The 15,559-nt window shown below is 37.3% G+C and overlaps 1 protein-coding gene across 3 annotated transcripts in view; it reads left to right on the top strand.

Moving 5' to 3' along the window:
• The window catches only part of SH3RF1 (SH3 domain containing ring finger 1), an 88,180-nt gene extending 76,973 nt beyond the window's left edge, over nt 1–11,207 (top strand). For 2 of the 3 annotated variants that reach the window (XM_059470615.1, XM_059470616.1), the window contains exons 10-12: nt 741–1,099; nt 2,758–3,131; nt 8,652–11,207. In XM_059470615.1, coding sequence (XP_059326598.1) covers nt 741–1,099; nt 2,758–3,131; nt 8,652–8,820 — 902 coding nt within the window. In that variant the 3' untranslated portion in view covers nt 8,821–11,207. Of the gene's footprint in view, nt 1–740; nt 1,100–2,757; nt 3,132–4,736 lie in introns of all 3 variants that reach the window. The other variant, XM_059470617.1, reaches the window with a different exon arrangement.
• Nucleotides 11,208–15,559: the final 4,352 nt, after the last annotated feature.

Here is a 15,559-nt window from a genome sequence, read left to right as displayed (position 1 = left end):
AGCAGTGTTACTTGGAAGGGATCCATTAGTTCATGCATAGCTCTGTGCTTAGAGTTTTGCACTGCAACCCAGGTTAATATACTCAGCCCTGTGCTATTCTCCAGCTTCCAGTGTAGATGTTCCTTTTATTTCACAGGGGTATGAGTAAATCCACTTTCTATATTTAAACATCCCAAGAGACAACAGCTTACATTTTCAGAGAAAGCACTCACAGCAGTAATTGCCACTGTGCTTACTGTTTGAAAGACCTGTGAAATCTGTTGTGGATTTTGTGAATAGTTTAGGGAAACAATCTAAATACATTTTTAGCAGCTTCTATAAGGTGTGTTTCTTCCTACTTTCCTTTATATGTCCTGACAACTACATGTGGTATTAAAAGGAGTAAACAAGTTCCAGGCAGTATTTAGCTGGCTCTTAGGTACTAAAGTGTAATCTTCACTTTGCGTCTGTCTGTATGTGAAGCATTTGATCTAGCAGCTTGCATTTCTCCACAACAGAGAAGTTGCAGTGCTGTTATTCTTCTGTTGCATACTGGTGCAAGTAGGGAAGCATTTGCAACTGCTTTATTTGGGTGAAATAGATTTGGTGGTGTGTATCATGTCATTACAGGAGTATAAATGGAAGTTTAAAAGGTAAAAAGAAAACTTCTCGTGATTGATTACACAGTAACACAGTAACTGTACCTCGCTTTGTGTGTCTTGTGAAAAGGTGAACTCTCACATTTCATTCTTTTATTCCAGTTGCCTCACATAGTCAAGAAAGACCTACCGCAGCAGTCACGCCCATACAAGCACAAAGTCCAACCTGCCTTATTCCTGCAGCTGTGATCATTCCTCACCACTCTGTTGCCTCCCAGCAGCTCCAGCCCCAGCTTCCAAATACTGCTGCTTATGTCACAGCTGTGAATGTGAACCGCTCAACCATCCCACTGGCATGTCCAGCAGCTTCTCTGAATTCTCCTAACATTGCTGCTTCATCTTTGGAGGGAGATAGCAGTGGAAAAACTGCAAACACTCACCCTGGAGCTCCTGCATCTCCAGAGAGTGCTTTAACAGCTGGTGGAAATGCTGCTGTCAGTAAAACAGACAAGGATGGCAAGGTGGGTAGAGAATAAAATCATTCCCTTGAGTTCTCCTATTTTCATCATACAATCTTTTAAGAAATTTAAGAGCACAACCTAAAAAAACCCACATGAACTTACAGGAATGTAAAAATTTTAGTCTAACAAAATAATATGAAAATCAGAATTCTTTTGGGTTACCTTTCTTATTAAGTAGGCACACTGAGATATTATGGAAAACACATTACCAGCAACGTTTATTGGACAAAGAAAGAATGCACATGACCATATTTTTTAAATTTAGGACAGTGGAGTCTGTAAAGATTCTGCTTTTCTTCCTTCTATTTGAAGTATTTCCTATGTGTGTCAACTCATTCTCACTGTTCACCAAGCCATGTGATTATATTGTTGTCAGAAAAATTCTTCTAGCTTTGTAATTGATTTTGTTTTACAGTTGTGATGTAATTAGGAAACTTTTTTCTGCTTGTGACAACTGTCTTTGTATCTCAAATATTTTAGACTTAACCTTACTACTCTGCAACCACATGCACTCCTTAGTGAAGTTTATGAATATTTTAATCTTAAACTGTACACTAATTTCAGCCACTTTTTAGTTACTTTTTTTTATTGTTGTTGAATGGACATGCCTCAAACTTAATTTTAAAATTACTTTACCCATAGGCATTGAAACCAGACTGAGGTGCCCCTAGAGAAAGCTAAGGTTTAAGGTGAATGATGTAGTTTAAGGTGAATGATGCCAATACAGGATTTTTTAAATTTCTCTGAGTTTCTCTTTATCTTTGACATTTTCTCTTTATCTTTGACAGTAGATTGTTGGTGAAATGGCTCTAAGTTATTGGAGATTTGGAAAAAGGACTGAGGATTCTTATTCACTAAATCCACTACATCTCATATGAAAAAAAAAAAAATTCTCATTGCTCTTGCTTTTCTCTGTCTATGGATAAATATTATTTTTGTCTCCAGGGCTTACAATCTGGCACTTCTCATAAGCTCTAAATTCACTCAGTCAAAGGGTTGGTAAGAAGATCACTGCCACACCCTTTAAAAAAATACAAGAAACACAAAAGCTACTTAAATAATTCTCTTCAGGCTAGGTAATAGTCTTCAGGGATTCTTGTCTGGACAAGCAAAAAGAATGTTTACAATTCTCCCCTTTAGCAGAACAGCAGAACACAATGCATTCCCCTTGGGGCAAATTTTTGTTATATCATGAAGGTCTTCCATTACTAAAGAAGGATAAATAAAAGAAACTTACCTAAACAGCAGCTTCCAGAGCAGACTTTTCTCCCTGCTTGGTTTCAAGTGATTCTTTGTCTTTCCAGAAACATCCATGTTGATGAAATATTTTACTTCATAGATTCCTGCAGTGGTAGTATTAACTCCTCGCGCCTTTTTCTACACAACCTTTTGTGACAGAGCCATTTCAATTAAAGTTAAACTTTAACCTAACAAAGTGAAAGAAAGGACTTAGCTAGTTTATGATCTAAACTACTTGCTGTTTTTCTCTTTAGAATGTTAATAATTTTCTTTAATAATTTTCATCATCTCTCTGATGTCAAGTGTGTCCTCGTAATTTACTGAGTCCTCTCTGAGCACGATGTCATCTATCAGAAGGAAGTGTTCAACCCTTTGTGGGACAGCTTTGTTCTAAAATGGGCACTGCTTTTGGTTTACAGAAAGAAAAGAAAGGTTTGCTGAAGCTGCTTTCCGGAGCATCCACCAAACGCAAGGCTCGGCTGTCACCTCCGGCGTCCCCCACCCTGGAGGCTGAGCAGGCTGCGGCAGAGCTGGCCCTGCAGGGTGCAGTGGGGCCCGAGCTTCCCTCGGCGCCAGGGGCTCACAGCAAGGCCGGCCCCTGTGCCGCGGAGGGCGAGGCGCCGGGGCTGCCGCAGGAGACGCTGCAGCGCAAGGGCGCCGCCCTGGACGCCGCTGCCCCCATCGCCCCGCCGCCCCGGCAGCCCTGCTCCTCGCTGGGGCCCTGCTCCTCGCTGGGGCCCTGCTCCTCGCTGGGGCCCGTCCTCAACGAGTCCCGGCCGCTCGTGTGTGAAAGGTAAATCCCCTACACAGCTGCACTTGGGCACACCAAGAAAAAATCCTTTCTCTGATGCTTGTAGCGTGTGTTAGAACTGCTTCAAAATGCTGAAGTTTTATAGCAAGACGAAACTTACTTTTTAACAGTTCTTTATTTACTTATCAACCAATACTCGTGTTTATATTTGTTTACTTTTCATGTTACTTTAAAGTTTTTGAATGAATAGACACTCAAATATGATGATCACAGGTTTGGTAGACAAAAGAGGCCTCCTATTTTTCAAAACAGAAGCACATTATGTTCTTGAACTTATTAGTATTAGGTTAGTCCTTATTATTAGCACTCCCAACCTAAATATATGGTGAATGAGACCTTTATCTGTCTAGGTGTAGACTTCTTAATATTTGATTCCTTGAGCTTTTGCAAAGATACTTTTTACTGCCTGAATGCCCCATTGCATCCATACAGGCTCCAGGGTGGCCTCTGTGCTCTGGTAAGTGAGTCTGAAAAACATACAGATGTCTGGACTCTCAGACTGACAGGCAGTTGCTTAAATGTTCTGTGACTTTTGTGTCCACCCATAGTTTTTCAAGTTTCAAGTCCTCAGTAAAATGTGAAGGAAGAGGCAGTTTTCTAACTACAGGATCTTTTCTTTTTCCTGGTAGCAGACAAGCAGTATGAGGAGTGTCATAGGATTTCTTCTGCAGCAGCTACAGGACTGTGTGCTGTACTGAGAAAAAATAGTAGAGTTACAATATTAGCAGCTCTAGGACTGGAACTGATTGAAGCTGACTATTGTAGACTTTGTTCTGATGCTATTAACTCACGGTGTGTGGGCATCCTGTTGTACTTCCAGAAGTCCACTATCCTAAGCTATACCTGTGTCTTAAAACCCAGACAATATAGAAGTTTCTGCTTGTCTTTTAGTTCACTTCTGTCATACCTCTAATATTTTTTAAAAGGTTATTTCTGTTCCTACACAATTTCCTTGCAGGAGATTTCTATTTCATACTGAATTTGTGAAGCAGATTTACATTTTTACATGGAAAATAAAATCTGAAAGACTCTTCTTTAAGAATAACATCATTCATTTTCACATTATCATAAGTCTGTTTGGCACATTAATATGTTTTTATGCTTTGAACATGAAAATAATATTAAATTCATTGTGAAAATAATATTAAATTCATTCTGGCAAAAACAGTGCATATTAGTGTAAAGCTCTTTCTGTCATCACAAAAAGTAGTTTTTTCACTTCCATGATGGAATTTTTTTTCTCAGAACTACTTACAGAAAATGATGCTGTATCTAGTAATAACATATACTCAAACATTCTCTCTATCCTTACTATTATTTAAGTGATAATTGCTACTGATAGAAGAAGCATTGCTACATGATAATTCTCAGTGGTAGTCAAGCATGGTTGTCAGTGTATTTAGACAGAATTTCAACTGCGTTCCCTTTTTCATTTTCAGGACAGAGCTAATTTTTTTTCCTGCTGATGTGCCCTTGCACATTTCCTTTGGCTGGATTTCTTAAAATGTGATGGTTAATAATACTTAAAATTTACATTGTACTCAATATCTTCAAAATAATTTATAAGCATTGATTTCTCTTCTGCAGTCTGGAAGATGTGGTGGGTAAGAATCATGTGGCATCTTCAGTGAAAATTTGAGCTGGGGAGGGAAATATTCATGAGGATAAGCTCAACAAAAAGCTGAAGAACAGAGAAATCTCCTGCTAGGATTATTCTGCTCTTACATCTCACAATTCCAGTCACAGATCACAGTGGAACTGTAGAATTCCAGTTTAGAGAATTCCAGTCACATGAGACTCTGCAGTGGGGCTCACTCACGTCTTCTGATTCTCCAGCCAATACCCAGGTTGTCTTGGGGTGATTTCTTGTGTTGATGCAGTGGTGGCATGGCCAAGGAGCATTATGTTTTCTTTACAAAGACAGACCCAACTCCCTGCAATTGCAGAGTGAGACTTGCTATGCTGTGAATATACAGGAATTTAGTTACCTGAGGAGTTTAATTTTTCCATATAAGCTACAAGAAAACTTCAAGCTTTTTTCATGAGCTTTCTCTTTTAGAGGGAAATGTTGCTTAAATAGCCTTAAATTTTACAGTAAATATACAGCATTGTAACAATAAACTACCCAGTACTCCACAATGGTGTTAGAGACTTGAAGTTAAACCTAAATACACATCACTGCATATCCTAAATTATAAAATGAATCTTTCATCCAGTTACAGGGAAAGAAAAGCAGTAATTTTGTTCTGTGATTAAAGTGACCCTAAGTAATTTCATCTACCACAGAATGACTGGTGTAACATCTGCTCCCAGTGAGTGGGCCAGTGGCTTTCCAGGGCAGCCAGCCTTCCCACATCTGGCACCATTTAATGCTGGTAATTAAATGCTGAGAATCACTCTGCCCCCGATGGGCGTTGGTGATCTGGAGGAGTCAAGAAGACACAGAAGACACAAGATCTGCACAACAGCAGGGCACACTTGACCTGGAAAGTAAAAATTCTAAAGGCAAGGAACAAAAGCGAAATCAAGAAGCTGAGTAGTAATTATTCATTTAACTTGTGTAATGGTAGTAATTCCAGCTTTCTGTGTTTCTCTCAGCTAAAATTTTCTGCATGTGAGAAAATATTATTATCCACTTGTTGATCAGGAAAACTACAAATAATTGTCCAAAAATCAACCACAATTAAGTGAGCATAAAAACAGTATTTTGTGTCCAGTGAAACAGAAGCAACAAAGAAATGGAGAAACACATGAAAGATATAATCTTTTCTATGTTACTGAAAAGTGTGAGAAATGCTAATAGTAAAAATTAAAATCAGAATGGAGAAATGTGAAGACAGACCACCACCCTTTTCAAAATAAAAAATAAATTCATGAATACAAAGCAAAAGCACTGTGGGATATTGCCAGACATATTAAGAATATCAGCAACCAACCAGTAGCAAATATATTGGCTACTCCTGGGAAGCTAAAGTACTTTTACTATTATAATAATTATATTTTGTCACTAGCTGACTAAAAATAATTTATACAATATTTGGAAAATTAATGAAAAATGTTATAAGGCAATCAAAGAAAAATAAAAGAAAGGAAAAACGTCATAGTTGTACAACTTAGGTGCGTGTGAAATATTGTGACCACAAAAGATCTACAAATTTAACTTTCAGTCATTGAAAACATTTGCAAATACTGAATAGGGAGACAAACAAGGAAGTGTTTTGGAAGATTCAAACATGTGGGAATGAACATGTTTTTCCAAAACATAGGTCATGCTTAGTAAATATGATTATTTTTCTTCAGGGACCTTGCAATGAACTTCTGAGCTGAAGCATAAGCTTTTTATTCTGCATGAAATTGGTAGTTTTGGCAATATGTTGTAGATGATGAAATAAGTAATGGAAAAAGAGTTTCTGTTCCATAGATAATCCAGGGTGATCTGGATAGACAGCTGTGTGAATGTGTGATGGGTCTGTGATCACCTCTCTTTAGGCAAATAGGATTGGTAAAATGTGGCAGAAAATTTCAAGAAGGACACGTGATTTACAGGTGCAAAGCTCGATGGGTTTCTTCTCATTAAAAATTGAAAAATACAGTAAAATAGCACTTTAAAACCAAGGTTGTTGTGCTCTGTTTTAGACACTAGATTTCAAGATGAATATCAAAATAGCTGGGAAACTAAAATTTAACAAGAAGTACCACATTACTGCAGAGGTTGTTGGACACTGTATGGAAAGCTCAAGACAACTGTTTCTGTGCTAGCTGGTGATCCTCTAGGGAGGACAAAGAGAGGATGGGAGCAAGCAGCAGCAGGGAACAGACTTGTCTGTCACTTCAGGGGAGCACAGGGGTTACTGGCAGACAGAATTAGAAACTAAAAACAAGCATATTTCAAGTCAAACATTTACGAGGCAGTGTTTGACAGACTGCAAGATGAGGCAGGCATTTTGAAACTCATTTTTATAACAGACTATGAAGTGTGCTGGTTAATTTTCAGCCTGGGAGCAACTGGCTTGTTAACAACAATTCTTCATAGCTTTACTGCAGTTCTTTATGCTTCACTATCTTGTCCTTGTCTTGCCTGAGTAGAGGCTGTTGTTTTAACTCATGCAGTTTACAGTCTCAATTTAACTTACAGTCTATTAAAAATATTTGGTTCTCACTTCCTAAGTCAGCATTAAAACCCAAGTTGCCCAAAGCAGAAGTTAGTGCAGGTCTAGGTTGGATGCGGGGCATTCTGCAGCTGCACACTAATAAATCTTGTAATTGGCTTGATAGCTTTTATGAAGCATGAATCTAATAATTCCTGTGCTCTGAAATCTGGGGATTGCCATCACTGAAACAAAGTCATGGCTTATAAGTCACTAATAAATAACATTTGACAACTAATTAAGTCCAAATATGTTTTGCTACACTTAGATTTCCCAAGAGACTTCAATTATTTACAAAGAGCAGCTACTTTTTTCTGAGTATTTTTAACTGTATGGGCAGACTTAATTTTTGTTTCATATGTTCTTAAGCAAAACATTCTACTATAAAACAGTATCTTTCTCTGCTTCAATATTACAGAATTAACTTGTTTTACTATGTGTGTATTGAGCTACAATTGCCATTCCATCCTTTACTAGACTGTATCCCGTTACCTTGTCTTTTCATCAGATTGTTCATTTATTTTAATCTATTAAAATAATCAATTATTTTAAGCTTATTAAGATAATCATTATCTTAATCTATGAAGTAATAGAGTTTTATGTTGTTGTGAAACTATGGAAGAAGAGATTGAGTGGTGTTACGCATGTTAAAAACAGAAGTGTAGCCTCTTTTTAATGCATTAATATTTGAAAAGTGATTTTACTGTGAGAGACTCAAAATACACACTTCATGCCAAATGCTTAAGAAAATTGTTGAGTTGAAAATAGTTTTTAACGTAGTAGTGCACAAGCTGAGTAGCTGTGTTCAAGAATATGTTCTAACTTGAAGAGTTTCTAAGGAAAATGCAAATTATTTAAAACAGCAAATAAAATTTATAGGTTTTGTTGGTTTCCTCCTTTTGTTCTTTGCCTTTCCTTAAGAGCCATCACTGGAATAATAAGAAATTAAACAGACACTTGTAAAATTATGCCTAGCTACTTCTTAATGCTTTGATTCTTGCTGAATCACAATGACTGAAAGAGTCTGCAAATTTATATTGGAAAAAATGTTTACAATTTTCTCCTGGTATTTAACCATTGTCTGTATTTTGCAGGGACCTTGGTAAAAAAGAATCATAGGAGACGCATGAATTTGCCGTTAATTTATTATGTTGCTACTGTTATTATCTATCTGTTCAAGACATACTTTTAAGTTGTTGCATACTCAGCAAACAGTTCCGGACAGTTTCCTGTGTTCATCAGCTTCAACAGGCACAGAAGTATTTTTTAAAGTATCAGGTTAAAAAAAAGGGGGGTAGAGAGTGAGGCAAGAAAAAGAACCTAAATGTAGGTGTTTTTTTTTTTAATGACACAGGTACAGAGTTGTGGTATCCTATCCTCCTCAGAGCGAAGCAGAACTTGAGCTGAAGGAAGGAGACATTGTTTTTGTACACAAGAAACGCGAGGACGGCTGGTTCAAAGGCACTCTGCAACGAAATGGAAAGACTGGCCTTTTCCCTGGCAGCTTTGTAGAGAACATTTGAGAAGATTCATTCCAAGAACTTCAAATCTTACTGTACTGTAAAATAGCACAAATATTTTGCCAGAAAAAGCACAGTCATGAAATATTTTCAAATGACTGTAATGTAAACAAGAATCTACATATTTTTACAGTGTCTATAGCACAATTACACCAGCGAACAAAGGAGATGAAGGCATCTGCTGGTTTTATCACTTTGAATTCTTAAGTGTGATGTGTGCCTTGTACTGTCTGATTTATTATATAGAGGAATTTTTTCCCCAAGTATGTTACATTAAATGAGCAATTGTTTACAAGGCTGTAACTAATTTATTCTTGTTTTTTTTTAAACTTGAATTTTGTGTAATAGCTAAAATTCTTGTGACTATGCTTTTAACAAATTATTAATTTATGAAAGAATAACAAAGGGGAAGCTGGATTCTCTCCTTATGAGCAAGCAATTATATCTGATAAAGAGCCTCCCATTTATCCTCTGGACATTTTTCCCCTGCTGTGTCTGACAGTGGAGTAAGTCTCTGTTGTATGAGTTAATGTTGAGTGGTGGTGATGTGGCGTCAAATAGAATTTGCCAAATGGGGAAAAAATGTGTATTTTCTTCTTTGGACAGAGAAAAAAAACGTCAGTGGTGTTCTTGAGTCTAGTTTTACTCCTTCATGAATCACCTAAGTAGAGTAACGTTTCTAGGAGGCAAAGATGTATGTGAACAACTGAACAAAACCATCTCAAGGTTAGGATCATCTCAAGGTTAGGAAAGAAGAAATTTAGGAGTGCCAACAAGAAATTCCCTATATACCTTCTGTTCATGTAATAACTTGGCTATTTGAACAAAGGTTTCCTTTGTGTATTTGGCCAGTTCTTTGGGCATTTAGCGCTCAGGATCCAACAAAATAGGAAGGAATGTTAAAGCCCAACACTTAGAATAAATATAACTTGAAAACATCTGTTTGATAAGACTGAATATAAAAATAAAATTATAAGTTGTACTTCATGTCTAAAAATGCCTAAGATGTGTAATTTGCTGTTTTCTTCTCAAAATGATCTGCATGGCCAAGAGATGTTTTAAAATGTCTGAGCAGTAGTGGTGGTAAGTGATGCACTTGTGTTAAAGTAAAAGGCTGTATGAAACACTGTGAAAACTTCACTAACTTCTTAACCATTGCTACTTTGCTATGTTCTGACTTTTTCTTTGTCCTGCATGTGTTACTCAATTCCTGCAGTAATGTAACTGTGCATGGTTGGCATTTTCCATTCCAATTTCCTGTTGCTGGGTTATTTTGCTCTGAAAGTTTCCCAAAAGCCACTTGACCAAAACTAGTGAGCAACTCGCCTTCAACCAGAGAAGGTATCCAGTGTTTGAATCATTAATAAAATTTTTTAATGTCCTTGCAGCTGATGGATAGAAAGAATGCAGCCTGCAAGAAACACATTGTTAGTCTTTCAGGGTTTTTTTAGAGATTTGACACTGGGGAACACACGCGCTACTCAGCTGAACCTGTTTTTTTATTTTATCATTTGATTATAGCAGCTTAGTGGTGATTTTTTTTTTTTGTAAGACACTGAGCACCATCATCTCCATTTAAATCGATTTAGATCTGATGTAATTTGGCTGTTACTCAGCACTTTACAAAGGGAAGCCAGTAAGGTGATTCAGTGTCACACAGAAACTGTCACACAGATCTGTTAAATCTTTATAATTTTCTTGAGGTTATGCATTGAAAAATATCAAATGTTAATGACAGAGATTTCTTGCAATATCAGGTAGTATCATGATGGTCTTAAAAATTAAAATATATATCTATAAATATATATAGTTGGACATGACAGCATTCCCAAATTAACCATCTCTCTTAAACACTGTATCATTCAGTTTTTGCATTTTTAAATCTTTTAAATAGTTTACTTGAATATTCATGTAATATATAAAGGTTTTGTGAAATGAATTTTAGTTAGAAAGAAGCTGATACCAGCTTTTGTCAGCATAAATTGGCACTAGTGTGTCGTAATCTTATTTTGGAAAATTTAGTGCATTTTATATTAAAGACTACTAAAGGTTAATTTTTTCTATCTCTACTCTCCGTATTTTAAACTAAGGTACCTCTATTAATAGAATTTCGTGATGTAAAGTCAGTTAAAAATCAGCTGTTAATCCAATAGTTCTGTTAGATGGAATACATTTTAATTGATTTTTTTTAACATTGAGTAAACGTTTGTAAAAAGGGCTTATTACATAGCAGTGCAACAATGACAAAAATGCAGTTTATCATGCCTTTTTTTGTGATCTTTTGGGGGTTATTTTTTGGTTTTGGCTTGGGATTAATTCAGTGTAGAAACAGACAAACCCTGTGCATTTGCTTTGTGTAATTCCATTAAAAGTTTTTGTAAGGTATTTTATATCTATGTTTGAAGTCCAGTGAATGTTAAGTGTTTGATTTATTATGTTAAACTTCCAATCCTAATAAATATTTTCTTAGCAAACAGCTACAGCAAATAGCGTATGCAAACATTAAACATAAATTACTTGTAAAGAATTTGCCAATAAAATTCCCAGAACTTAATTTCCGAATTCCTAGGAGGGTATTTCTACTCATGGAGAAAAAGTCTTCAGATTCCATAATGTAAGAAGCTTGGAATGATGGCTATAATGCAAAAACTGTAGGGAGAACTGAGGACCTGGCTGATCTTTTCCCAACTCCTTATTTCCTTCAGAAAAGGGTAGGTAACTCCATCTCAGTGTGTTCCTGATGGAACTACAGTGTCATCAACAGCACAGCAGGTGCACAGTGGAACTGCTTTCCCTAGAGGAAGAATGTCTGGTGCAATGGACCTGTGGCTGCATTGGGAGAGGTTGAAGCATCTGCCTGAACTTCCACTGTGGGCAGAAGTGTTGGGTAGCAAGGGACTCGTTTGCCTGAAGGAGTTTTCTGTGCACAGCAGTCAGGCAGCAACTGGCTAACGAGGAGACCTTGATTTGCATGCGGTTACATGTCTGCTATATACACATGGCTTCTGGGAAAATTGGTGGAAATTAATCCTAAAAGTGTTTGCCAATGTTTGAGACTCAGTAAGTGTGCAGCTACTGCGATAAGCTCAGTGTTAGTTAAGATTGACAAGCAGCACCTAAATTGTGCTGGCAGTGAATGGTGCGGCATTGGGTGCTCTCTGAAAGAAGGAGCATCTCATCTAACCTTCCTTAATTAAGGGGGATGAGGGGAGGGAGCAAGGCAACATGATTTGTAGAAATGCAGAATGGAGACTATAGAAAAGCAAAATTTATTTGGTTTTTCAGAATTGTGGTCTGACACCAGTGCATCCATAGGAGAACAGTATAGACAAACAGTGTGGCTGTGTAGCAGAAGTAAGACTGTTTCTTTGGGTTGCTTTTTTTGTTTGCTTGCTTGTTTTGTACTGTAATTACTGAGTAATTCTAATAATGTGTTTAACATTTGGCTTGCCAAAGGTATATGAAATCCTGTTCACCCTCACTTCATTACCTTTGCCTTATAGCAGTAATGACAATTATGATAGTTTTGCATAGGCTTAAAAATATGGCTTGTGAGCATTCTGGCTGTTTTCAGAGAGCTGGCAAAATATTTTGTCTGGCTTGTTCTTTCCAGTAGCTTTAAGCAAATGTGTTTAAAGGTGCACATTGACCTTAATGAAACACTAGAATCCACTTGTCTAGTTAAAGAAGTTGTGTTTTATTTACACAAATCTCTTTAACTAGACAAGTGGATTCTAGTGTTTCATTACTAAAACTCCTACAGTGTCGTCACTGCTTTCTGGAGGATATACTGATATTCCTTGGATTTCTATCATGCTTCTGCAATATGTGTACTTCTCAAATCAGGCTCAGATGCTCATTCCCTGCACTTGGTTAATTATGATAAACCTTAAGTAGATTTGAAGCTTGACTTGAACAAAACCAGTGTCATAAATCTTTCAAATAACAGCAACAACAACAACGGCACTTATAATAATTCTTTTTAAATTGAATACTTGCAATATTTGTATATAGGAACAAAAGAGCTGAGAATGCTGATGATGAATGATGAGAACATGGACATTAGATGTGGGGAAAAATGGGAAAGAGAAAAGGATTTGGAAGACCTGTATATGGGACCCAAATCTTAACTAACTTATTAGTGATTTTACCTTAGTTACTAGAGTCAAGCTCTGTGAAAGGACCTGAGATGAACTTGGATGTCTAAGGCTGAAGATGCAGCCCTCAGTCTTTGTCCAGTCTTTTCAGCTTGTATTTGTTTGGTGCTTGTGTTTAGAACGAGCTGTTCTCCTGTCAAATACATTTGAAATCCAAAACTAAGCATCTGTATTTCTGCAGGTTTGCATTAATAAACAGAGGTAGTGTCCACTTTCTACATATTTTATGCAATAGTACTAACATCAGAGGACTGAATGTCTTGAGAAATGCATACCAAGATGAAATGCATTCTTCTTCCACAGTGTCATCCCACTAGCTCTTACTTTCTGGGAGACAGACTTGTTGACAACCTTGAGGTAAGCACCTGCTCTTGAAAACTTGAGGTGTCACCTTTTTGCATCTGTTTCCTGCTTTGCCAACTGATGATTCCTGTGCTTCTGAGGTATGTGGTGTAAAATTTGCTTACAAAGTAAAGGCTGACTGTTTTTTGTGAGTTTGAAGATAGATTCTGATGGATCAGATCTACCTTCAAATATGATCATCAGCATCTAAACCATTCTAGAACTGTCCTCCAACCTGCCTTCTGTGGGTGAGGGACTTAACTGATCAATTTTACCAGCTGAAGAGCATTTTGTTCACAATCACCCTGGTACAAGGAACAAAACAAAATGGATTTGCTATACCCAATCTGCAATATGCAAAATCTGTTCATAATAATGAGCATTTCATGTGTGCATATCAAATCAGGGTGGCTACACTCTACATAATATTCTGAGCAGATCTCAGAAAGTATTATCTATCTGCTCCTTCTACTATGCTCTTTTCTGTCAGCTGTATTATTTTGCTAAAAAGTGACAAAAGCAGTTCTTAACTGCTCTACTGTTCCTACTCAGTGGAGTAAAGAAAATTTAGACACAGTGACATTAGCCCCAGATTTCAATTACTCACAGTTCTAACAAGCTTGTAAAAATTCCCCTTAGCACATGTAAATGAGCAGAACTTGGCTGCACTGTGCACCCAGCTCTAGTGCCCACATGGTTCAGGTTACATGGCCCAGAGGCCTTCTGATGTTTGCATCTAGTAGTCATTCAGATCAAAACCAGTGCACAGGATGTCCAAACACTAGCTACATTCTCATTTCACAGTGGTGAGAACAGCCTGTACAGGAGTGTAGAGAGTGGAAATTTGGCTGGCACATCAAGACAAAATACACTTCCAATTACAAAGGCAGAAAGAAAAATGTCAGGATTTTAAAATATCTGTGCAGGTGTTTTCTCGTCTCTGCTACCTTAGATGGAACCCCATTTCACAAAGCAAATGGACTTTAACTCCCAACTCCCCCAAGCCCCCCCTTCCCCATCCCCCCCCTTCCCAGAAAGGAAAGCAATATAAGCCCTTAGAAATATCCAGATTCTTTGGCATTAGAACACATGGTTGGATTCTCAATTACTCCAAATCAGTGCTACTTCATTGATTTCATTAAACTTTGCTGGCATACACTGAATATGCCCCCTACTGTTAAATAGTGAAGGAAAATATCTCATCTGCCCTAAAGGAATGAATATGTTCGAAAGAAACTGAGTTGGATGATTTTCATACTTGGAAAATACAGAGCTATTCTGGCTGTGTTATGCTTCTCTGAAAAAACATTTGTCCCACTGGTACAGCTGAGGCACTAGATCAAAGATGATGCCTTTTAGCAGCACTGTGAAGCATAGAAGACTTGCTCAGTTTTCAATCAAACCTATAAATTTCCAGATCCACAATTGCATACTGGGCCTTGGTTTGCTAACAGCTGCTAGTCCCAGAATCTTTTGTGGTCAGTTGCTGCTGGATTTTCTCATGGTGTATCTGCAAATGCTTGGGAGGGAAGATGAGTCAGCAGTAGAATAACTTAAAAGTAGTCATCGACTTCGTTCTCCACAACAAGGGACGTGCCCTAGGTCAAATTTCTTATTTCAGCTGGTTGAACTTCTGAATAAGCTGAAGAATGTTCGCTCTAAAAAGTTTACAGTTCAAAGAATTTCTCTCTACTCCTCTGGTAGGCAGCCTTAGTGTGTCTTTTGAATACACACAGGTCAGAAAATCTCCTTATTTTCTTGCTTGTCAAAGGTTTACTGTACGCTGCTATCCAGCTTGTAAGTTTATAGTACACCAGTAACTATTTGCCCCTGCTGTCACTGAAATTCTTAGCATTCAAGAATTTAAAATCTGTGATACACAATATAGCTTTTTTACAAGGATAAAGTTTAGTAGTTTTTTTAAAATAAAGTACTATTGGGCTTTGTAAAGATCCACATTTTCATGAAAGATAAGAACCATGCAAAGAGACAAACATTTTACAAGTTAAAAAAATGGGTAATCATTCTGCCTAGGCATTCAGTACTCTTGATTCCTTACACCAAATGTGTATTTCTTAATACTGAATGGGTTATTTCTGCTACAGACTTTTAAAATTCTCAGAAAGCTGGAGAGTTTCTGTTGAGGATGTCTCCAATAAATAGGAAAGAGAGAGTAAGAATGAGATGGCCTTGGGATTGTCGGAAGACCCAGAGACCGGTTCAGGACCAAATTTTAAGTGGTC

This window comes from Ammospiza nelsoni, chromosome 4, assembly GCF_027579445.1.
Source record: "Ammospiza nelsoni isolate bAmmNel1 chromosome 4, bAmmNel1.pri, whole genome shotgun sequence".
Taxonomy (NCBI): domain Eukaryota; kingdom Metazoa; phylum Chordata; class Aves; order Passeriformes; family Passerellidae; genus Ammospiza; species Ammospiza nelsoni.
Note: the sequence above shows the minus strand (reverse complement) of the source record. Positions and strands in the feature narration are given on the sequence as shown.